Source organism: Vidua macroura, chromosome 2 (assembly GCF_024509145.1).
Source record: "Vidua macroura isolate BioBank_ID:100142 chromosome 2, ASM2450914v1, whole genome shotgun sequence".
NCBI classification, from domain to species: Eukaryota; Metazoa; Chordata; class Aves; order Passeriformes; family Viduidae; genus Vidua; species Vidua macroura.
Genome location: NC_071572.1, coordinates 61567180 through 61591708, shown reverse-complemented (window position 1 = coordinate 61591708; position 24529 = coordinate 61567180). Strand labels below are relative to the sequence as shown.

The 24529-nt window shown below is 37.9% G+C and overlaps 2 protein-coding genes across 12 annotated transcripts; one reads left to right on the top strand and one right to left on the bottom strand.

Annotated features, from left to right (window-relative positions):
- Positions 1-85: 85 nt before the first annotated feature.
- RWDD2B (RWD domain containing 2B) lies at positions 86-4991 on the bottom strand. Of its 6 annotated transcripts, none has more exons than XM_053972113.1 (5): positions 4818-4895; positions 3793-3993; positions 3617-3684; positions 2085-2450; positions 86-1376 (listed from the first exon to the last, which is right to left on the bottom strand). In XM_053972113.1, the coding sequence occupies exons 1-5, from the start codon at positions 4833-4835 to the stop codon at positions 1139-1141; spliced, it is 891 nt and encodes a 296-aa protein (XP_053828088.1). In that variant the 5' UTR covers positions 4836-4895; the 3' UTR covers positions 86-1138. The 6 variants fall into 6 exon arrangements, with proteins under 6 accessions (XP_053828088.1, XP_053828085.1, XP_053828091.1 ...); XM_053972110.1 differs by lacking the exon at positions 4818-4895 and adding an exon at positions 4913-4991 and having other exon boundaries at positions 87-1376; positions 3775-3993; XM_053972116.1 differs by having other exon boundaries at positions 87-1376; positions 3775-3993; positions 4865-4911.
- On the top strand, positions 4722-23737 carry USP16 (ubiquitin specific peptidase 16). Of its 6 annotated transcripts, none has more exons than XM_053972092.1 (18): positions 4722-4800; positions 6689-6787; positions 8457-8638; positions 9260-9363; positions 11659-11762; positions 13478-13656; positions 14665-14757; positions 15610-15740; positions 16077-16164; positions 16704-16782; positions 17643-17734; positions 18467-18523; positions 19350-19520; positions 20098-20755; positions 21008-21102; positions 22286-22372; positions 22629-22782; positions 23411-23737. In XM_053972092.1, the coding sequence occupies exons 2-18, from the start codon at positions 6727-6729 to the stop codon at positions 23533-23535; spliced, it is 2460 nt and encodes an 819-aa protein (XP_053828067.1). In that variant the 5' UTR covers positions 4722-4800; positions 6689-6726; the 3' UTR covers positions 23536-23737. The 6 variants fall into 6 exon arrangements, with proteins under 6 accessions (XP_053828067.1, XP_053828070.1, XP_053828069.1 ...); XM_053972094.1 differs by lacking the exon at positions 4722-4800 and adding an exon at positions 5130-5253; XM_053972095.1 differs by lacking the exon at positions 22286-22372.
- The last annotated feature ends 792 nt before the right edge of the window (positions 23738-24529 follow it).

The following is a 24529-nucleotide window of genomic DNA, read 5'->3' as shown; positions in this document are numbered from 1 at the left end:
CACCCTTTTAAGAAAAAGAATGAAATTCATCGATCTTAAACTTCGACCGTCCCGTGCGACGTTTACGGAGCCGCGGCGTTCTTGTACACTTACAATGACTTTGGATTTGGGAAAGTTTCACCCAGGCTTGTCGAATGGCATCGCTGTGAAGTATCCCTACAAGAGGTGTTCCAAGTCCATACCAGAGAGCTGAAAGTTAGCAATTTTACTGGATGTGTACAGAAACATTTAATCAATATTTAATAAAAATATTTAATCCAAAGAAGCCAATGTCTACTTTTTCTACCACGGGATTTAGATACAGTATCTGCAAAATTAGCATTCATTGATAAAAATTTGTTGAAATCCCACTCAAAAACACATGCAACATAATGCACTTCATATTACAGGACTGAAAACTTGGGAACTCAGAAGGCTGAGGATCCTTTCAGAGTTTTGGAGCATGCTATAAGGGAACCTGATCCTTTGAACACTGCTGCTTTTATACAAACCAAAATAACAGATGGAGTGGGGCCACCATGGGATCTATCTTACCTGCACACACACTTTTACTTATAGAAAATTCTTATGCCTTAGAGTTGGCATCCTAGCTCATCTTGATAGCATGAGTAAGACTCTTGTAAACTTGCTCCCTCCCTTTGTTCTTTTTTAAATAAGATAATGATCTCATGGCTTACTAAACTTTCAGGTAGAAAGTAGAAGATTGTTTAAAAAAATGTTTTCATTAAGTGTATATAAACAGTAACAATTAATGTAAACATCACATTCTCGCTCCTGAGATATACACACTGCATTTTTGTCTTTTCCTATTTGTATATTTCTTCACCGTATTCCATCTGTTCATTCATCTACAGTTCTGTAACTGTCCAGTAGGTTATCAAACACATTTTCTTTCATTTTAAATAGGTATGTACCCTAAATCTCCTCAACACCAGACAGTGTATAAAGCATTCATATAGTAATTTTCATTATTCAGGATTTCACTGGATATTTGTTTACATTGAAAACTGGATTCATCACATGAATCATGAATTATTAATTCCCTATCTGATCAACTGTTGCAGAAAAGCTAAGGGATCTGTTAAGAGGATTAAATTAAAAATGTAGCTGCTGGCACCTGTGCTGATCTTCAATCACTTCAATGCCCTTCAACCCCAAAGTACATTTGAAATATGTCCGCACATCCTTTTTCTTGTAAAAAATTATATAGTTGCCCCAAGTCCATGTGATTTCCCCTAGCACCATGTGCAACAAAACATTTTTCTTCCAAAGTGGGGAACTTTCGCTGTTTCTGGATCTCAGCATGTCCTCCACCTTCCAAAGAAACATCTTCTCTGTGCCGAATAAGGATTCTTTTCCATGTTAATCTTCTTATCCTGAAAGCAATTGGGGAAATATTAATCTACCTATAAAATAATGACTGTTTTGGGAAATACTATGGAATAACTAATAATACAAAAGTCAATAAATTCTATTTGTGTATATATATTGACAGAGATAATGGCTCATGAGCTGGTCACAGAAATACTACTCACATGCAAACACTCTCATAAGTAGAAGCTTGGGGTTTTTTTAATCTCCTCAGGACTGAAAACCTTTAATGCTATTCCTCACAAAATAATTAATGAGGATGTGGTTTCCATTTCAAGGCTCACTTCTATCTTCCCTGTGCTAAGAATTCTCACACAGTCTTATCTGATACAATCAAATAACAATGTTAATTTAGTCTGCACCACTCAGAAGCATAAATGATGGGAGCAGAATTAAACACAAATGTGAAGTGATATAACAGCACACATATGTAACACAACTGGGGTACTGCAGTCCATCTCTATAAAAGTGAAACACAGAGGAAAATAAAACAGAAATAAATGTGCATCCTGCAGTACTGGTTGCTTTGACTGTTGCAACCAACAGTACAGTGGATATTCAGAGTTGTACATGCATTATTATAAACATAAATACTTTGCAGATCTTCACAGCTTGGCAGGTGGTTGAATTTCCCACCTTCTGGCCACATGTACAACATGACAAAATGCAATATTCAAACTACTAATGGCATTTAAGTTCAAAGAAGAACTAACCTTGACCAGAACTCTTCACAACTACTTTGTAAACCTTCTACACAAACAACACCTGGTTTCCCTGGCATGCAAAACCCTGACAGAGAGAGCTCCTTGGCCCAGTCAATAATATTCTTTCTTTTTTGCTTGTTGTAAATGTGATGACTGTAGATCCACAATCGAGTGAACATGGTGACATCTGACTGTGTGGCATCTGAGGCTGTCATTGAGAAGGATGAAAGATCTTTATCAATGTAAGCAGCTGCGTGGTCTTTAACCCATTCCCTCACACTCAGCATGCAGGGCTCGCCACTGAAGTTTTGCATCAAATATGTTTTTAGATCAGAGTTCAGGAGAACCTGCTGAGAGCGGCTTAACAACGATGACCTAAAGAAAAGGAAAAATATAAATGCATATAAATATATATGTGTTTACAATTTAGCATGTTTTTAAAAACACAGAATAATAGAATCCTTAGGTTTGGAAGAGACAGCCAAGATCAAGCCCAACCTTTGACCGATGATCACCTTGTCAACCAAACCAGTGCACTGAATGCCACATCCAGCATGCACTGACCACCTCCAGGGAGGTGACTCCAACACTTCCCTGGGCAGCTCCTTCCAATGACTGACTAACCTTTCCATGAAGAGATTTTTCCTAATGTCCAACCTGAACCTCACCTGGCACAGCTTGAAGCCATTTCCTCTTGTCCTGTTACTGGTTCCCTGAGAAAAGAGGCCAATCTCCACCTGACTACAACCACCTTTCAGGTAGCTGTAGAGAGTGGTAAGGTCACCCCTGAGTCTCCTTTTCTCCAGGCTAAACCACCCCAACTCCCTCATGAGCTGCTTCTCATTAGGAGAAGTTCCAAACCCTTCCCCAGATTCATAACTTTTCAAAACTCTTTATTCAAGTTGCCAAGAAAATCAGGCATAGCTAGATAATATGCACTTGCTATAGATATTTAACTCATATTAGCTATGAAAACATCTTAATTATTATTTAATCGATGTGCTAACCCTTGAATTGACAAACAGCACTACCAATCTGTAAAACAAAAACAAGAAAAAAAAAAGGTACTTGAAAAGTAACTATGGTGGCTGAACTAATTTCCTGTAATACACAAGTCTACTTCTTTAAATAGAAATAAAAAGATCAGAAGGCTGGAAGAAACAGCATTGTGACAAAGGAAGAATAAGACCTTTAACTATCTATCTTTTCACCCCTTTAGTTAGTCTTAAGCTATATCAAAACAGACACGTCTTTCTTCTTGAGCATCAGACCTATGAACAGTATCTACATGTAACCCTCCTGTACAGGTGATGGCTCCTTCACACTTTTTCCCTTTCCCTCACTTATTTGCTGAGCACAACAGAGAAATCATAAGCTTGTATATTTGTTTATATATATATATGTTTTTTCTTCAGCACTGTTGTCAACATGGCTTAATTCAGCTGTAAACCATCAAAAAAAAAAAAGGACTGCTTTCCCTGATCATAACTGTATTTGTGTAATACACTCTAACTTATAAATGTTTTTATTAGCAGTCATACCTCACATTAATTTCTGGGAGAACAGTCGGATATTTAAATGGTAAAGCACAGGCCATAGAGAATTCCACCTAAAAACAAATGAAGAAATGTTTACTTGCAAGCCATAAAATCCCACAAAGTAATAAAAAAAAAAAAAAAAAAAAAAGTGTTTACAATACCGTAGAGGCACTAGGCACCTCTGTCTTTACATTCAGTATAAACTGAACTTTTGAAGATGGCACCTCTGCAGACTCATTTTCAATATAGTGTTTCAGTTCAGCTAGAGCCAATTGGTCTGTGACAGCAAACTCTTCCTCATAAGGAAACATGCTAGACAGTAAATCTAACTCTGAAATTTGTATCTCTGCTTCTTCTTGGTTGGCCATTTTTGTTGTTCCCTGAGCAAAGAAAAATATAGGGAAGAAAGACACGGCTTGAATATGGGACAAAGTTCATTAACTACTCCTATGCAAATCATGTTATAGAATCACAGAATACACTGCGTTTGAAGGAAGTCACAAGGATCATCGAGTCTGACTTTTGGCCCTACACAGGACAATCAAAAAGAGTCACACCCTGAGCCTGAAAAGCATTGTCCAAACGCTTCTTGAGTTCTGTCAGGCTGGTGCAGTGACCACTTTCCCGGGGAGGCTGTTCTAGTTCCCAACCACACTCTGGTGGGGGGGAAGAACCACTTTTTTAAATATCCAGCCCTAAACCTCTCCTGATACAGCTTCATGCCCTGCCCTCGGGTCCTGTCACAGGTCGCCCCTCCACTTCCCCTCCCGAGGAAGCCGTAGACTTAACAAATACTAATAGTTATGAACAAGCCCATCAAAACCGGCTCGTGTCTGCCGGGCAGTTTGAGTCACGCACACACACTGACAGCCCACGCACTTTCCACTGCCCTGACGTGGGTCAGGACGCGCTGGTGTGTCACCAAACCAACGCTTTCCACACAGGGCTGCTACTCGGGCGTCCTGAGCGCTGAGGAGCATCGCCCGCCCCTCCAATACACCACTACTGCACCACTCCCCCCGCGGCCCACACAGAAGAGAGGGGAAAGTGAGCGGGCGTGGCGCCCGCGCATGCGCGTACACGTCCCGCACCCCCACTCCCCCTATTGTGGGTCACGGCCCCACAATGCAGCGCGCCAGGACCACACATGGCGGCCGGTGACCGCCGCCCCACCACCGGTGATTGAGGTGAGATTGAGGTCTACCCCGTCTGGTGGAGTCATGCGCCACCAGGTTGCTCGCCCCGCCGCACCGGCACGCGAGGGACGGGAACCCCCTGGGGCCGGCGCCGCGCTCCTACCGCCGCGGCCACTCTCCTCCCAGTCCGAAACTCGCTCCGCCGACGCGCTGTAGCCGTCGCTTTGGCCGGGACGGGCGGGGCTTCTGATTGGCTGCGGCAGCTGTCGGTCATGGCGTGGGCCAATCGGAAACAGGTGGGGCCGGGTCACGGGGGCGGCCCACCCGCGGGACGGGCGGAGCGGGCCGGGCCAGGCCGGGGGCTGCGGGCTCGCGGCTCACCTGCTGCTGGCCGGACGGGAAGTGCCGGTTGGCGACAGGGTCCGGCCTGCTGCCCGACTCACCAAGCAAGGCTCCCCAAGCGAGGCTCTCAGGGTCTTTTTCCAGGGTGTCAGTCAAACGCAGGTGCGCGTTTGGTCGTTTACAGACCGCTCTACCTTATTTTTAAAAATATAAAATGCTTCAGTCGTTTAGGCTGTGCATTCCTCGTGAGAGCTTTGCCGTGGTGCAAAACCTGTCGGACAAGTCTGCCCAAGCGCAGCGTGGGTTAAATTAACAGCCCCACGTGTTGATGCTGTCCTGCATTCCTGGCAGGAGTAAGGACAATTTGGAAAGGATTTTATTAATTACAAGATCAAGTGTTGTAGCTTTTTGCAGAAAAATGTGCTGTCGAAGAAGGTTGTTGGGTGAACAGTTACTTCTTTTTCCGAACAAGTTGAATGCTAAGTTGCAAAAGTTGGTAATTCTGCTGTCATTGAAGTGGCTGCCAAGCAGCCATTAACAATTGGGTCATCTGCCCTAAGAGTATGCTCGTGTTTGTAAATGACTTTTCATTGTGAATATCATGCCTAAGCTCTCCCTAGCTTAATTTTTCTCTTTGATTCTCTTGGTCCGACTTAATTTTTTTGGCTGTGACAGCTGCAAGCAGACAGTTGTGCTTTGTGGCTGGTGTGCTGCCAGTACAAGCAAAGAAATGGATTTGGAAAGGTGGACTGATACAGATTTATTGCTGGTTGTGTTTACATGAAGTATGGGCAGCAGGGTTAAGCTAGCCTGCAAAGATTGCAGAGACTTGATTTTGAACCCTTTTAGCTTCCTCGTTTTCATTGCACAACCTGAGTTTTAAGTTCACCTGAGATTTTTGGATGATCAGGTAAGGTACAGGGGCTACAGACTAGAAACTAAAAATGCTCCATCACATGTGCAGTAGCCACCTATCTGAAGCCAAGCACTTGGCTTAGGACTCTGAAGTGGTAGATCACTCTTGTTGAGAAGGGTCCACAGGTATAGTAGATAACAGACATGTCTGACTTATTTGCTTGATACATGGGGAAGGTGATGATAAATCTTCCCCAGCAAAGAAATGGAAAAATCGGAATTCCCATTGTCTGTATATTTTCAAATATGTCAAGAGTATTTTACTTGTGTCAGATTTCATCAAAGACACAGGAAATTTGCAGTAAACAAAATGAAAAGGTTGCAAATTCTTCAAGATTTAATTGAGACAAAACCAATTATTTTTCATAAAATTCCTGTGGTGTTAAAAGTCCTTAAGGTTTATGGGATTTTTGATATTGAAGTTTCCAGTTATTTTGTGCAATACTTTTGATTTAACATTTAAAATAATTTGGGTTTTGTAATTCACACTGTGATCTTGTCTATACAACAGTTACAGTAGTTTAATGTTAAAATATAATGAATATTTTTTTTTGTTTTGAAAATGTCAAATTAAAACAAGTTAATTCACCTCAAGGGACAGCTTGCCCATAGAAATAATGTGTGTAGCAATGAGCAAGGAAAATTAAAACTACTTTCTAATCTTACTGTTTTTCTTTGTTAGGTCACTTTTCCTTTTAGGAACAATTACAGACAACAAATATGGGCAAGAAACGCATCAAAGGCAAAACTGCGCAGTCTGATGAGTCTCCGGATATACTGAGTATGTTTCCTTGGAGAAGTTTGTGGACCTAATGTTTCTTTTAACCTCAGAGAAGGCTTGAAAGCTGATTAACATTAGAAGGCCTTCACACTAGTCACTGGCTTTGAAGTCGCATGTACAAAATCTGGATTTTTAATTGAAACATAAGTCTAGCAAGAAATACTGTTGTCGTGACTTTTCTAAGTATGCTAGAAAATAATAATCCTGTCTTGAAAACTAAGATTCATTTCTAGTTTTTCAGGAAACTCAGACACATAGTTCTTTACTGATACACATTGTGTAAAATTACTCAGAACATAAAGTGTTTGTGGAGTCAGCTGCCAAGCTTAAGTTGCATTTTCCTAGTGAAAAGTTTGTTGCAGAAGATTCTTGCTTTAACAGTAAAATCTGTGACTAAAATACTTTTTGTGAAGCAGTTTACCTTTATTCTAGCAGCTCATTTGGTACTGACTCTGGACACTTCAGCTCTCATAGTGTATTTTGGTTAAAACCTCTTCTTTCTGTTCTTCTGTTCCAAATAGTTCCTAATCCCAGATACTATTTTTTGTTCTCCTAGCTCCACCTGGATCTCACAAGACAAATTTTTTTTGTCTTGTTTACCTTGGTTATTGTAGCTTTTTTTTTTGCTTATGTTGTGTAGTTTTTACTTATATTGTGTAGTTTTTTACTTATGTTGTGTGTTCTCTTCTACCACCTTATCTGCCAGGTCACAGATTGTGTCTTTCTCATCTTTTTTGGGGAAGTGAGTTGATCCAGATGAATTTAGTTGGGGGAAAGAGCACTTAGAGTTTGAAGGGGCTTGGTGGGATGGCCTGTTTAAGTCCACTCTGCTTTGGTTTCCTGATTGTCCTGGTCTTCTTGTGTTAGCTTCTGTCTCTAATAGATGCCTTTTTAATCTGCTTTTGTCTGGTTTGGTTCTTGGGGGTGTTGGGGGCTTGTTTCCTGGAATCAGGGTCAATGTCTACTGTAACTGTTCCTCTTTTTCTCCTGCAAAGAGACCAGTTATGTTCCAGCTGCTGCTGGCATCTCAATTTTTTGCCTATAAATAGGTTACTTTACGATGACAAAGACCTGTAAAGCTACAAATGAAACTAAGACTAATCATGGTGAATAATTCCACTGTAACAGTAGTTGCCAATATACAAATTTTTTTTGTTTGTTTTTTAAATGACAATTTTGTAGATAAAGCTTGTGTTTTTCAGAAAGGCTAAAAGAATGCTGACTATCTGTGTTTGTCTCTTGTTGGCTAGCATTTGCACTTTGATAAAATCCTGGTTTTTTGGACAGGAACAGAACTGGAGGTACAAAAATTTGCACCAATTTCAGTTTATGCCAATAGAAATTTGCAATCTTGAGGCTGTAATCTTGCCTCAATAAAGATAGTTTCAGAGCTGTCACACTATCTGAGCAATAAAAACACCTCAGATATTTTCAGAGCTGTCACACTATCTGAACAATAAAAACAGCTCAAAGTAAAGTTTAGGATGCAGCAACAGTATACCCATATTGTCAGTGGTGGTAACAAAAGGTTTCTTTCTGATGCTCTGATAAATTGTCTGTGTTTCTTTGCCTCTAGAAAGACTATCCTAGCTTCTGGATTGCTGCCAGTGTCTTCAAAGCTTGCATTTGTTATGCTACCTACATCCTTCTTGTGCTTTTTAATTTGTAGAACCTGTGTGCAAGCATATTCGTAAAGGACTGGACCAAGGGCATGTGAGAAAGGCACTGCAGAATGTGGAGTGGCATGTTTGTCAGGACTGCAAGGCAGACAGTAAGACACAAGAGAAGGCTGAGGAGGAGGAGACTGATGAAGGCACTTCGATATGGTTATGCCTAAAATGTGGCCATAGGGTATTTCTTTTGTTGTTAATTTGTCTTAATACCTTTCAGTGTCTCATAATGCAGTGGAACAAGAGAGTTTCTAATTAAACTCTTATAGTCTCTTTTTTTATTGTAAAGATGGTGCTACCTAGATGGCTTTATATACTGTAGAATGATTTAAAAATGTCTGCTCTGAATGTCAAATGAAGTACTTGGAACATGGCTCAAAGACATTTAGCAGACTTAAGGCTAAACCACCATCTTGGGGACTGATTTTCCTAGAAAGTTTGAATTATTTTGCAGAGAAAAGAAAAATGCTCCTAATCTGTGGGGTTTTTTTACAAGATCTTAATGCTCACATTAGTTCATGAAAGTTAGAACTCTTGCATGCCAAAGAGGTTTTGGTTCTGTTTTGTTCTTTCAGGAATTTGTTCATTAAATGTTCAGTCCCATAGCAGCTTTATTCTGCACCCAGTAATTTATCCATCTGCAGAAAGAAATATTTTGAAATAGATATCCATCTGTTGATCTCAATTAGTTGAACATAATTGAACAGGTTTGATTGTAATACTTTGTTTTTACTTTGACTTTATGTATGTTTCATTGACAGTCAAATGGATTTTGTGACACTTGTGGTTATCAATATTGTAGGGCTGTGACAGAAATTCTCCAGACCAGCATGCTTTAAAGCATTATGAAACACCAAGATCAGATCCCCACTGTTTGGTTCTCAATTTGGACAGCTGGAGTGTATGGTGAGTTTGTCAGGCAGCACAAGATGGAGCTCAGGGGGCAACAGAGGCTGGAATATAATTCGTCCTTTCTTTGAGGATTCTGAGATTTCTCTCTAGGCATATATTAAAGTGCTTCCAAACATGTAATTTCCAGCAGTCTTTGCTGAGATTTGCGGAATAAGTGTTATTTTCTTGTAAAATTTACGATTAGAAAATTTTCATAATTAAGGTTGAACTTGACCAACTAGTAAATGTGGTTGACTTAATATTCTACCGCTTTTACTCGGTCAGAATACTGACACGTGGACACTATTGTTGATCTATAGCTCTAAATCTTAAGTGTCAACCTTGGGAGAAGGTTCTTTCTGATGTGCACTTAGTGACAACCTTACTTTTATCTCCTCTGTAAATATGATTCTTCTACATATAGACAGGAAGCGTAGCTAGAATTACGAGATGCTACTGGATCAAGCAATACAAAATCCATGTCCCTAGTAGTTTTTGCTTCTCTCAAAAGTAATTATACACTTGTATATATGAGGGGGAACCCTAATTTTCTAAACTGTGCTATATAGAAATACTGTACTTGACATAAAGAGTTTTTGTTTTGCTTAGTAATGTGGTTTTGCAACTTAGTATCTGTCATTGTGTTCATTTTATATAACATTATCTATTTAATTGATTATACTTAGCACTTATGTGTAACGATCACTACTTTTAATGAATTCTAGAATGGAAATGGACATTGTAAGTAACATCATTACTAATGAACTAGTGAACATGTCTTTGTGAATTTAAATTAGTGTTAAAATGGTGGGTTTGAAGTGCTCTATTTTCCCTGTTTTTAATCAAAATATTTGCAAATAAGAGGAAGTTGTGGAAGTTAGATGTTTGGCTGCCTTCTAGAATTTCTTGGTTGTACAAACTTACCCAAGCAATGATTCAAAGATTGATATATTGGCTATAAATTAGTTATAAATCAAACCCACTGTCAAGAACTGTATTTCACAATGGGCCTAGTACAGAAATTCTGAGTAAAATTTTAATTCTAATAAAAATCTTTTATTAATGATACGAATGTGTGAACAAACCTCTCTGTGGTGTGCATGCACGTGTGGTTCAAATTGGATATAAATAATTGTAAAGAGCTTAGAGACATGTGGAGAAGAAAGGGAGAGTTCTAGGTATTCACTAAGTTCTGCTCTTTTGGGTTTACAGCTGCTGACTGTACTTATTTTCCGTGCTGGTCAAACAGCCATCACTAACAAAACCTTTTCCAATAACTTGATTCTTTCAAGATTTTCTACAATTTTTTTTGACAGGTAGAAGATTATGGTGTTAAAATACACAATGGAAGTAACTATCCTTTGTTATTCCAGGAGTGAGAATGTCTATTTTTATTACTAACCAGATAGACAATAGATAAGCAAGCAGGGATCCAAAAGCTGAGTCAATTTTTTTAATGAAATATGAGAAAATGTGATGACTATAGCTAATGCCGGGAATGCTGGAGATTTGGGGAAACACTTGGCTGCAGACTTCTTCTGCTTTTAGTATCAGAAAATTGAGTTTGACTTATGGTAATCTTGAAGTCTGCCTAAGAATTGTAACTGGTGTTTTCCAAAATGCAGAAGTATCAGTACTTCTTCAAAGAGTTGATTGGGTGGAACTACAAAATTGGTACGTGTTAAAACTCCTTCAGATGTTTGTGTCCTGTCACAGTTTTACCCTTCTCAAGCCTTTATGACTGCAGCCTCTCCTATAATTTTCTCTAAAGCAGATTACTGGCATAACCATATGCTTCTTTGCTCATAAAGAGACAAATGGGGTTTGTATCAGCAGTAGAATAGCAAATACAAGTCTGCAGGTTTAAGGGTGGACACTTGAATTATTTCTTATCTGACTTAAATACAATTAAGTATTTGCTTGGCTAGAATATTCAAAATATTTTTCCATGCCATAATATCTGTAAGTCATTTCCTTTAAGGCCTGATACCTTAGTTTCTTGATTTTGGCAAAATTTTGCAAGCTTTTCTTGCAGCAGGGTTTCTAAGCACATCTTTTAGAAGTCTAATTTATACTTGTAAATTGCAACTGCCAGTCACCAAAATAATTTACTAAAGATAATTTTTAAGGGTTTTATTTTTGTGACAAGTAGATTGAATTCTTCTCTAAGACTTATAAATCTTACACTAAACCGTGTAATTTTATAACTTTGTGTAATGAATTGCATCAAGCAAGTAAATAGCTTAGGATTTTTAAATAATAGAAAAAAAAATAGGATTAATTGTTTTCTTTTGGGGGCGGCGGAGACAGGTGCTACCTATGTGATAATGAAGTTCCATATAAAACTTCAACCCTTTTGGGCCAGACTGTGGATTTTGTTAGAAAACAAGTTGGTATTGACTCATCATATGCAGGTAAGTAATTATAGTATAGGTACAGTAAATCATAAGGTCTCCTAAGTGTTGGAGACAATACTATAAATCCAGAATTTACACTAAATTAGATTTCACTTCTTATGGTAAAGGGAAAAACTAATTTCTCCCCTTTTTTATATTCTTTGTCACAATTCTGATAGCATAAGTAACGTCCTAGCCAATAGACCTAATTAGATCAGGATTTTGCTCAGCATCCCCTAAACATTTACAAACAAAAGATACAAGAATGGTCAGAAAAAAAGACAGTTTTATTGTGACTTCTTTAAAAATGTGACATTCAGTTTTTCTGCAAATAGGCATTTGACTTTCAGTACTTAGGGTGCTGTGTTTATTTATCAGTGTTGCTCAGTCTGTTGCTCAGTCTGTCGTTGAGATCTAAAGAAAAATTGTCCTTGCTTAAGGATAATTCGATTTCATTTTTTTTAAAGTCTTTTTGTGGGTATTTGTGAATATATCAGGAATGACTAAGTCTCCAGCTGTTGCAGCACATATCCTGATGGAAGGAGTAGTATACAGAAGTTTTGTCACTGGATCTGTACATTTATTTTAGGTAGCTGCAGTGCTTTTAGAACTCTAAAATACTGTGTTCAGCCTGCAGTCTACCTGTAAAATATGATTGTTTAAAAGAAAACAAACCCAGCAAAAACCCCCTAGTTTCCATAATGGCAAAACTAGTTTTGTACAAGCAATTTCCACTAGAAAAATTGGAAGAATTTGCATATGAAAAAAAAGTGCTATAACAAATGACTGTAAGAAATTGCAACATTTGTGTGAAATCACAGGCTCTGTGGGAAATGGAACACAAATATCCAGCAATGTGACGTGGCTGTGTCTGAATTCAATTTTTTCAGAAAACAGCTGAGGTTTTCCCAGAGGGAGCAGAGCTTTTTGAGTGGTCAGTCTTTCCCGGACACACAGTTGAACTTCTTAACAGTTGCCAAAATTTTCTTCTTGGGTTTGAACTAGAAAACCAATGAATACTTGGTTGCAGTTGTTGCCCATGTCATGTGTTCTGTGTGTTGTTCATCCATCTGTTTCTTGTCCTAAGATAGTACTGTCTGTTATCCTTGCTTTCTCTGAACTTGTGTTACTTGATTTTTAGAGATAGTATTAGCTCTGAGCTCTATTTACCAGAAACGAAATCAATAGCTGACTGCCAAACTGGCAGAACCAGTGTGGAATTTTGAAAACTGCCTGGAACTCCCTTAGAGCTTTATTAAACAGGCCGTTGAAATTTTCAGCAATACACCAACATAATTTGGGGGGAAATATTTTTAACTCATCTTGAAGACTATAAACCTTTCAGTATCATCTGTTTAGGTACACGAAATTAATATGAGAATGCTTTAACAGTGGGAACAAGTTGGATGTTGTAGAAAGCCCTCACATAGGTGATTTTGACAGGAACATTCTGAATTCTGAAGAATTTCAGAGTATATTGGCATAAATGGCTTCTGTGCCAAGAGATGTTTAGTTTGCTTTTTTTTTGAAATGGCATTTCAGGTGGTTCGCGATTTGTTGTTTTGTTTTTTAACTTCTATTACCTAGACAATTTAAGAACATAAATCAGTAGTTTTATATTTAAAAATTAAATAACTAATTATCATATGTATAAGCTCTAATAGATTGCTGTCCACTGTAATAGTCTATACTGTATAACTGTGTTAACATGTGATATGTTTTTATTTTTTCAGTAGAGAAACAAGAGAACAAAGAAGTTGAAAATAGAAAAGTAGAAAAAGACAGCAAAAATGAGCAAGAAAAAGAAGTTTCACTTAAAGACGAAAATTCTTATTCAACTGCTAATGGAGAAGTCACTGTGAAAGGACTTAGTAACTTGGGGAATACGTGTTTCTTTAATGCAGTGATGCAGGTACAGGACTTGCTGTTGTTTTTAGAAAAACTTTGAATAGGGAAAAAAAGCCACAAACAAAATGAAAAACAGCCCACAACAACCATGTCCCCAGCATTTTACAGTGACACAATTAGATTGTGATTTTTTTATCTGCTAGGAATGATGGCTTCTTTCTAAAAATAGTGTGTTGGCCCAGAGAAATACAAAGAAATGGAGCTGCAGGTTCAGACTTGCTCTAGGGGGAAATAAAATAAACTGCGTTGTCCTTGAGGGACAGCATTTTTCACTGACATAAAATAAGCATGCCAACTTCTAGTTATTTTTTAAAAATATGAAATAGTCTGACACATCATCCTTGTGACCTCTTAGACTTATAATAAGAGATTAGTACTCAAAGACCATGGGTGTTTGTTGTAATAAAAATGTCTCTCTCAGCAAAAGGAAATCAAAACTAAATATTGAATGAAAAAAGCACGATGAGCAAGTTGCAGGCATTGCCATCTTTTGTGACTTGTTCAGCTCAGAAATGTAGAATAAACTTGTTCTTTCATGTGTATAGAAACTGACATTATCTTGTGCTCTTTGGCTTTTTGACTGAAGCTTTAATCAAATAAAATTCCCACTGTACTTGCAGATTTTAGTAAACTGGTTTTGATTTACTTTTAAACACTTTTTAAACCAAGCAAATACATATATTGCATTTTATCCTTCAATTTTTTCGAAACAGACACGAGTAAATACACTTGTCAAAAGATCGGTCTGTAGAAGAAAAATACACTTAGGGTTTCTGCAATATGAAGTAATGCTTATAGAGGGCATTGGTAGTCCAATTAGCTATATGGAATGTACCTTTAAGTCTTAAACATAGATGGGGACTCTAGAGTGGTAATTAACCACTTTAGTTCTCTGTTTGGGAAAATAAATTGCTGCTAAACTGGTTGCTACAAATTCCATGACTAGCGGAGTTCAGCTGCCCTTCCTGTTGTCCCCATTTTCCAATCTCTTTCTGTCTTTTATGTTCTACAGAATTTATCACAAACTCCAGTCCTCAGGGAGCTGCTTAAAGAAGCTAAAATGCCTGGCACAACAATTAAAATTGAGTCACCTGAGCTATGCATGGTAATATGTTTTGACCTTCGTAGTGTTTGTCCTTACCTTCCAGTCTGTTAAGGAAACCAGCAATGCTTCTCTGTCAATTTTAAAGCTGCTTCTATTGTCAGCTTCCTACTCACAGCACAGCCAGGCAGCAGATTCCAACTCCATCCCCAGCAGACTGCCCTTGGCTAGTTAACCCACTCTTTTATAACACCCATCCTCACTGGACAGGCAAGGCTGTTTCCACTCTTTGATAATTAGCACAGCCATGATTTATCAGAGGCAGGGTTGCTTACAGTCCCTTCTCCTACATGTTCCAGATAAACAGTAACAAGATTAGGGTGTAAAAACAGCAGGAGCTTCACCACTGCTTTCTATAAAGCTGCTTCTGAAGTCAGTGGAGGTATTTTGTTGAGTGTAAGAACAGTGGTTCAATACTCTATTGTAGAAGGAGTGCTTGCATTATGATAATGTTATTTAAATTATGAAAATGTGTAACTCTTGCTATAGTGCCACTTGTCTAAATGCAAAATAGGAAATTAGAGGATGTCTGTAGCACTAACTTAAATAGCACACCTGTCATTACAGTTAGATATTTGGATGACAGAAAATGCACAACCTTTTTAAGAAATTGGGGTTTTTTCCTAGTAAAGGCAAGAAATCCAGACTTTGAACTAAGCAATAAATAAGTGAGTTTTGCTATAATTTCATGATAAACCACACATTGTTTTTGTCAGGTTAACTCATTGCCATTTTGGAATTTTGGGTATTCTATTTGACAGTACTGTTTTCAGGAACTGAAAAGGAAAAACTTACTGCAAAAGAATCTGCCACTGAATTAAGGCAAAACAACTCTGTTGCTTTTCTTTCAAACAGGAACCTCAGCTAATAAAACTAGATCATCCGGGTCCTTTAACACTAGCCATGCATCAGTTTGTGACAGAAATGCAAGAGACAAAAAGAGGGGTAGTGACTCCTAAGGAACTTTTCGCTCAGGTTTGTAAAAAGTAAGTATCTGTACAATCGCATGTCATAGTAAGTATGAAAAGGTTTGTTGTTTAAGACTGACAGTTTTTTTTTATCTCTAGCTCAGAAGACAACATACATAATTTGTAGAATACTTAATTTTTGAAAGAAGAGCAAAATAAAAATGAACAGTAGTAAAATGAAAGATAATCAGTGACATACTGAGTAGGTGGTGTCATATTTTTAGAAAATATGATATGCATACACTTGTTTCTTTTATATACTTACATTCTGGAGACTTTGTCCATGTGTGTTTGCTGTGAATCATTTTTGCTCTATCTCTGAGTTCAGTTATACTTTACAATTTCATTTAACAGAGCAATACGATTCAAAGGTTATCAGCAGCAAGACAGTCATGAACTGCTTCGTTACTTACTTGATGGAATGAGAGCAGAAGAAATCCAGGTGAGTGCTAAAGTCATAGTTGTGCATACTTTTTCTTCGTACCCTGGACCCAGACTCTTCTGCTGAGGGGAGAAAGAACATACTTCCTGAGATATGTCAGCTTCTCATGAATGTAGTGTGGTTGTGCTGTCCATAGCACTCACTTGAAGCATATTGACAAAGAGAACCCACAGAAAAAGTGTTTTTGGAGTATGTGTAGGCACCCTAAAGAACATCCTTATGTTTTAATTTCTGAAACACAGCTGTAGAAATTCCATAAGGGTTTTTTGCCAGTTTTAATTTGGGCAAGTATTTAATCCTTAGAATGATTTTTTTACATATTAATTGGAACATTATGGTTGCAACTTCTCAGCTGATTTTTTTTTTGATATCTACAGGAACTATTGTGTGGTTCTACAAGTATTTGTGCTGTTTGTATTGATTTTCTTAATTGGTGAAGATTATACTTTTTCCTCCATCTGAAACACATCATAAAATGAAGTAGCTATCTGAATTATTTTAGGAAATTTTACAGAGTATATTTGTTTTGAAAATTTCAGCAAATAAGTATTGGAATACTAAAGGCGCTGAGTGATTCTAACAAACAAAATGAAGAAGAACTTAAAATGAAAATTAAAGGTAAATTATCACAGCATCAGTAACTTGTAAAATCTCCTTTGTTGAAGTATAGAAAGTAACATTAATAGTATCAACCAAAAGATACATGTTTACTTGTACAACTTTATGACCTCTTGAGTATGCCTGTATCTAGAATAAAAGGCTCAATAATTTTAGTCTATATTTAAATGTCTTGCTGAACTTTGTTGGCATTTCCTTCTTAACAGGATAAGAGAGAGTTGATTCTGTAGACATCATACATTAAAATATGTTTGGGCAATGATTAATCATTCAAACACGTAAGAAATTAAAATACTGGTAGTGAATATAATTTATGCAGCTGCTAATAGTTCATTGTTACATAACAGTAGTATAGAAAAACTCCAAACAGTGAACAGAAGAATTTTTAAACTTTCAGCATGACTTAGGAGATGATCTGACAATTTAAATTCAGACTGTGTTACTCTGAAATTACAACCTGAGGAAAATGGTTTTGTTTGTCTGACAAAAGTTGGTGCTTGTTTTTTAAGTTAGGATAGTTGTTTCAGTCTTGAGAGAAAACAGGAATCCTTACTGAGATGCAGTACTTCTGAGAAAATAGGGAAATGCATTTGAGCAGAGAAAGTGGTAGAGGTATGGTTTAACCAAGCTGTGTTCTGGGTATGTGTTTTCACTCCCATTCTTTTGATACACAAAAGATTCTTAATTTAAGAATCTTGCTCTACTTGCTATCCTGAGGAAACAAGAACAGGCCAACATGTTTCGTCATACGCCTTGCATGTTATATTCTCCTTCTTTATTCAGTCTGCCGTAATGAAATTGGTTGCCAGTATATTGTATGTAATATTTTTAACTTCACTATATACTTTTTGAATTCTCAGAATATGAAAAGAAAAAGGGAATACAAAGTTTTGTAGATCGAATCTTTGGTGGAGAATTAACCAGCACGATTATGTGTGAGGAATGCAGAACTGTAAGTAAATTGCCCACACTGAATAACCTAGAGTGTTATGTCCTGTAATCTGCAGGAGAACACCAAAGTGACTGTCTGTAGAAGGAAGATTTGACTAGCTGCATGCTTTTCAAAAGGGAGAATGATTTGTCTGGAATCTTTCTTCCATTGTGTTTTAAAGTTAATCTTTCAGTTCCTTTCAAAAGCCTTCCAGAAAAAAGAGGTCAGCAACAGCAAGCTGCCTCTACCAGAATTCCCTCCTAGATTCTCAGTGAACACCTTCCAGTGGTACAGATCATAGAGCAAATTAATTGTTATGGGGCCCTTTCCTCTTCCATTCAGGGGATTATGTTTTCCCCTTTACCACAATGAAAAGACCATGGGAGTGCCAGGAGGACAGTTAAGAAGACACTACTGGGATAATATATCCTGAGAATGAAGTAATTGAGTGTATTAGCAAATGGACTAGTTGAATATTATGATGGATTACAGCTAGGAGTGTCTTAGGCCCAAAGGTGCAGTCTCACTAGATAATTGAAATTCATAGAAGTATTTCCTTCTCATTTCTTTGGTAATGTGACTGCTGGATTTTTGGTCATTGGAAGCTATTTGTGGAGCTAAAAGAGACGTGTTTTACAGTTGAGTGCACAAGTAAAAGCAGGCCTTGAATGCAAACGTGCAAATACACCTATTGACAGCAAGCCATCTGTTTCCAAACAAAATTAAATTGGACTCTTAATTATTCATTTAAAGGTATCCTTGGTCCATGAGTCTTTCCTTGATTTGTCACTTCCCATACTAGATGTTCAGGTAAGAAATAGTAAATAGGTACTTTTCGGCTTATATTTTTTTTATTCATATGTAAACACTTACTATACAGTCATTAGGAAGAGTATTTAAGCTTCTTTCTAAAAATCATTTTTGCAAGACAAAATTGCACAGGAAGATAGAGAATAAGATTTTTAATGAGAGTCATTCCTGTAAGTTGTGGCTCATAAATTGTCTCTGGAAAATTACACAGATTGTTTGAGTTCTTTGGGAGTTTGTTTTCACATTTTTCATCCATTTTCCTGCACTGAGTCCAAGAACACCTCTCCTAATATTCAGGTTATGGAATAACGTTAAGAAATGTTGATAGGATAGTATGTGAATACTTATCTGATCAATCTCCAGACACTCAAAGTACTTGATTTGCTTGGTGTTTTGTATTGATAATCTGTATATGTAATATTTCAGATTTTTTGTGTAGCACTGTTTACTCATAAACATTGGAATGGAAGCCCCAGAGCCAAAGGGGTCATGACTTCTGCCACAAACAAGTTTCCTTTTAGCAGAAACAAATAAATTCTGAGGCAGGCAGTTCAACAGAAAATGTCTCTGCTTGTGTAAAACATTGCTTTTAATGCATTTAAATTAGATCTGTTAGAGGCAAAGGTGATGTTGCCCCTTTACAGGTTTTGATTTTGGGCCTCAATAGCCTTTCTTTTCATACTGTTTCATATGGACTCTCTGAAGTGAGACACTCCTTCCATTAACATCAGGGTGTGAGTTAGTTGTACGTTACATCATTAAAATGTTACCTGAAGCTGAAAACTCAGATAACATCTCTATTTCTGTGGCTTTTTGGGTTTTGTAGAAAGGGAGAATTACAAGGAGAGAAAACATAAAAAAAAACAAAGAAAAGGAATCTGAAGATGAAGAGGATAAAATCAATGACCATTACCTTAAGCAGAAATATGAGCCCCGTACAAGTACAAGTAAGCACCTTCAGAAAAAAACAAAGAAACAGGCCAAAAAAAAAGCCAAGGTTGGTTTGGATAGATATTTCACTTTGTGCTTGCTGTTTCTGTTAAAGAAATTCTTTTTTGTTTCCTTAGTTTAAATGAAGGAAGAGATAGCTTAGAACTTACATACACAAATACACAACTGAAAAGACCAACTATACCCATGTCTTTGGGGTTAAGATGTTCTGTTGAGCATTGCTGTGTAGGAGTAATGTAATAATATCCAGCAGAATTTGTTGCCTGTGTAAAGAAGCCTTAATTTGTATTAGACTGTTTCCCAGTCATTGATTGCAAGAATATTCACAAAACTGTAGAATACAGACACAAGAGAGATCAGGAAGATAGCACAGGCTTCATTAGCTGTCTTTTTATGATACTATGTAACAGGGAGCAGTGGGAACTATGTCTGAGTGAGGATAAATCCAGTATTAGTGGAACTGATTATCTCTGATCATTAAATCATAGATTATTCTTCCCCCTCCTGCCTTGTGCATCTATGGCATGCAACAAAGATGATAAAGAAGTGGTAAGAAATGCTAAATATAATTTATACTTACTTTGTTTTTTGTACTCTTGTTTATTATGTATTCAAATGAGCAGAGCCAACACCGGCAGGAAAAACTTCAAGGAAGGGTACTTCACTTGACAGATCTCTGCACAACTGAACAGCCAGAGATAGATGTCGAGTACAACCAAGAATCAGAGACTGAAATGAGCTCTGAAACTGTTGATAAGAAGCAAGAAGAGGAATCATCACATGATTGCAAAGATCACTGCTTAACTCAGAAAGACTTGAGTATACAGGGAAATAGTACAGAAATTAAGAGCAGGCATGAAAATGCAGGAAAGACAGAACAAGAGTGTGAAGAAAATGAGTCTCTTGTGGATCTCTCTATGGAAGGCTTAGATTCTCCTATGAAGTTTGTCAATGGCCTTGACAACCTGTCTTTGAAAGAGGAGGATGACAGCGAAGATGAGGAAGAGCTTGCTACGGACTTTTCAAAACTTCACTTGGGTGCCAGTGACACAAGTACGTTGGATGGCCTTCAGCCTGTTCCTAACAAGATGTGTGAAGTATCTACGGATGACCCTGAAACAGCATTTTGTACTCTGGCAAACAGGGAAGAGCTGAATCCTGAGGAAGATTCAATCCATCATTGTTTATATCAATTTACCTGTAATGAAACACTTACCGAGACCAATAAACTACTATGTGATGTGTGTACACAAAGGCATTGTGGACCAAAGAACAACTTAAGTATGACAGACTTTCTTAAAAGAAAACTTTAAACATATCCCTGTCTGCTTCTTGAGTGGGTAAAGGGTGGGGAGATTATCCCTTGTATAACTTTGTCTACTTTCATTCATATTAAAGGGGAATGCTCAGCTTCTCAGTTATTGTAGTAGATGACATTGTAACAGTTTAAATAGTGAAAATAAATTCTTGCTGTAACATTTGTTTTGATATAAAACACTTGTTTTAATCTTTGGTCATTTTTCTTTTCTGCAGGTGAAAGGAAGTATGTTTATACTAATGCCAAAAAGCAGATGCTCATCTCTCTAGCTCCTCCAGTTTTAACCCTTCACTTAAAGAGGTTTCAGCAGGTAAGTAGCAGGCTGATACATGTATATAGCCTCAGGTTAATATGTATATATGTGTACATATGTATGTAGTACTAGCTTAACTTGAAAACATGCTAACATTACTTTTATTTTCTACAAAACTAGTTCGTTTTTCTTCCCAAAGTTCAGAAGGCGTTAGTGCACAGCATTGTGTTTTGTGGTCTTTGAGGCACTAAGGTGTGTTTCCCTGAAAGAATATTCCCTTAATGAACTGGAAAATACTGTTTTGTGAGTGTATTCACAACATATTCTCTCATTATTTTTATGGCTTATTGTATTAAGCAGAATCTTAGCATTCATGGTTTCCTACTATTACAGCTGCTCATGGGCTCATGTATTTCAGAAGGTAGAGGTAAATAGGACCCCTTACTAGTAGCAAATAAGTAACAATTTGGCAGAAGTGGAAAAGAGAGGATTCTGAGCCTTGTTGGGGAGAAGAAAGGATGAAAAGAAAGCAAAGTAACTTAAGTTTTATTTACAGACACTGAAGTCACTTACCTCTTTATTCCTAAGTTGTAGAAAAATTTTTAACTCAGGGCTTTAGCTTTTCAAGAGAGAAGGAGGAAAGGAAAGGGAGACAGTACTTCTAAATTTAAACCTGTTTGGTGTTTTTGGTCAATATACTTGAAAAATAAGGGAGACAACTTTAATTAGATAAAACCCAATTTCATATAGAAAATGGAAATGTGTAGCCTGATCCAAGAGACTGTAATATGAAGAAAATAACATTTATCATAATCTCCTTTTGTTTTTCCAGTTTGATACTGGACGATTGTTTGATTAAGGTGGGAGCAGTTTGTATCAGTTTGGATATTCTAAGATCAGATCCTCAGGCATGTTGCAGTATCTGAGAAGCAAGAGTTGTCCTCATAGTTACTGAAGGGCATTAGAGCTGATTCTTTTTCCACTTCTGCTACCATTACATTAATGTATGAGTGAGCTGAAGAGCCATCGTAACTTGTGCTCCAGTGCAGCATGTGGGGCAAGGAAATAATGCTGGAATACTGGACATCAGAGAAAAAAAATTGCTTTTCCCCAGTTTTGTGTAATCTAAAACTAATTTGTATTGTTGAAACTTTAACCTGAAACATTTAGTAACTAAGCATGGTTTTAATATGCTCCATTTTAACATTATGGGGTTTTCCCTCTACTTTGGTTGTTTAAGGCTGGATTTAATCTGCAGAAGGTTAACAGGCATATCAAGTTCCCAGAAGTGATAGACTTGGCTCCTTTCTGTACAGCTAAATGTAAAGTAAGTGGGAAAACAATCAGGTTCTCCTTTACTATGTTCTAATGTGCTTTCACAACAAAGCTGCTTAGCAAAATCTTTGTAGAATGCTTGTCAAGCCTGTTACTTTGTGTGATAACTTGTACTTCACTGTTCATAACTGTAGTGCTTGCATGAATCTCTAATGATCAGTTTCCATTTCATCAGCAAAAAAATCAAAGAGTTTACATTCTTCAAAACCCAGCACTTGGCTGACATAGCTAAACTTGTGCTTTTCTAGAATGTGGCTGAAGGGAATACAAAGGTCTTGTACTCTCTCTATGGAGTTGTTGAACACAGCGGCACAATGAGGTCTGGGCACTACACTGCCTATGTTAAAATGAGAGCTATGAACAACCACCTCTCTGATCTTGTCCTTCGAGGACAATCTCAAGGTAAATCATTAGAAATATTTTACAAATTATTTCTTACAGAATCACAAAATGGTTTGGGTTGGAAGGGGCCTCAGAGATCATGTCGTTCCAACCTCCTTATCAGCCATGGCTGATAAGTTCTCTGAAAAGGGCAGTGAAGCTAGTGAAATGCTGTAAGGAGTGGCTGAGGGAGCTGGAAGGGTTCAGCCTGGAAATAAGGAGGCTCAGGGGAGATCTTATCACTTTCCAGAACTGCCTGAAAGAAGGGCATAGCAAGGTGGGGGTCCAGCTCTGCTCCCAGGCAACCAGTGACAGGACGAGAGGAAATGGCCTCAAGCTGTGCCAGGGGAGGTTCAGGCTGGACATTAGGAAGAAAAGACAAAATGGGTGGTTAAGCATTGGAAGGGGCTGCTCAAGGATGTGGTGACATCCCCATCCCTGGAGGTGTTCAGGGAACAACTGGATGTAGCACTCAGTGCTCTGGTCCTTGACAAGGTTGGTCAGTCACAGGTTGGATTCCATCTTGGAGGTCTTTACCAACTCAATGATTCTATGATTGTACTCTATGATTCTTACTGAAGAACAGTAATAGAACTGATTGTTTCAATTCTTTGTAATAACTTTTACGCTTAATTTTTTCCTTTCACAGCTTCAAAAACTGAGCCAGTCAAAGGTCAATGGTTCCACATCAGCGATACCCATGTACAACCTGTCTCTGTGTCCAAAGTGCTGAGCTCCCAAGCCTATCTTCTGTTCTATGAGAGGCTGCTGTAACTCATCAGAAGAGCCTTCTTGTGTGTGCAGCCACCTTTTTTGGAGGTCTGAGAAGGCAGACTTGCAAATCATGTTGTTAACTTGTTGGAGCTACTGTATAGCAGGAATTCACTTTATGCATTTTAGGCACACTGACAAGCAGTTAACTTATACTTTTTCCAGTGTTTCCACTACTTTTCAATAGAAGTTTTTTTCAAAATTACAGCTTTGTGTTTTTGTTGACTAATCTGGGTGTTGATATAAATCTTGATCAGCAGCTTTTTCACTTTAAAGCAAACGGCTCTACTTTTGAACTGTAGTTAATCTTGGCTATCATGTGTTCCAATGTGTTTTTTAGACTTGGGTTCCAAGCATAAGAAGCTGTTTCTTCTTACACATCTTAAGAGCCAAAACAATTGCAGCTTTAGCTCTCTTTTCACTATTGGTCCAGTAGAGGAGCTCTCAAGTTTGCAAATGCTCCAGGAATTCTTTTGCTGGTGCTTTGGCAAGATTGAGTGCTTGGCTCACTCTCACTACAGGCAGTCCCACACAGCCTTTCCGCACAGTAGGCGTAAGGACCAGTAGTCCTGCACTGACTTGTAACTTTGAAGTTCTCTTCTCCACAAGCTTCATGTTGGCTTTCATGTGAATAAAATCTTGGGTCTGCCATGCTAGAGCAGCAGCTGCTTACATTCAATACATTTTTCACAACAGCCTTACTAAGAAAATGGGCATCTTGTGCTTGTAACCCTTAGAGCCATCAGCAGTGGCCCTCATGCAGCTGACTACAGTAGTATGCCAATCCTTCTGAAAACTTGCTGAGTTTATTTTTCAGCCTCACCAACAACTGACTATAAAGCCTGCATTAGTAGAGCTGTTGTATGTCAACCTTATTTAGGCATAAGATTGCTCCAGACTTGATTTAGCCTTCCACTCCCTTCTGGCTGTGAGATAGAGTAGCGCTGGCAAGAGCAGTAAAAGGATTAATTATTGAAGTGGCTTGGATTTCAAGTGC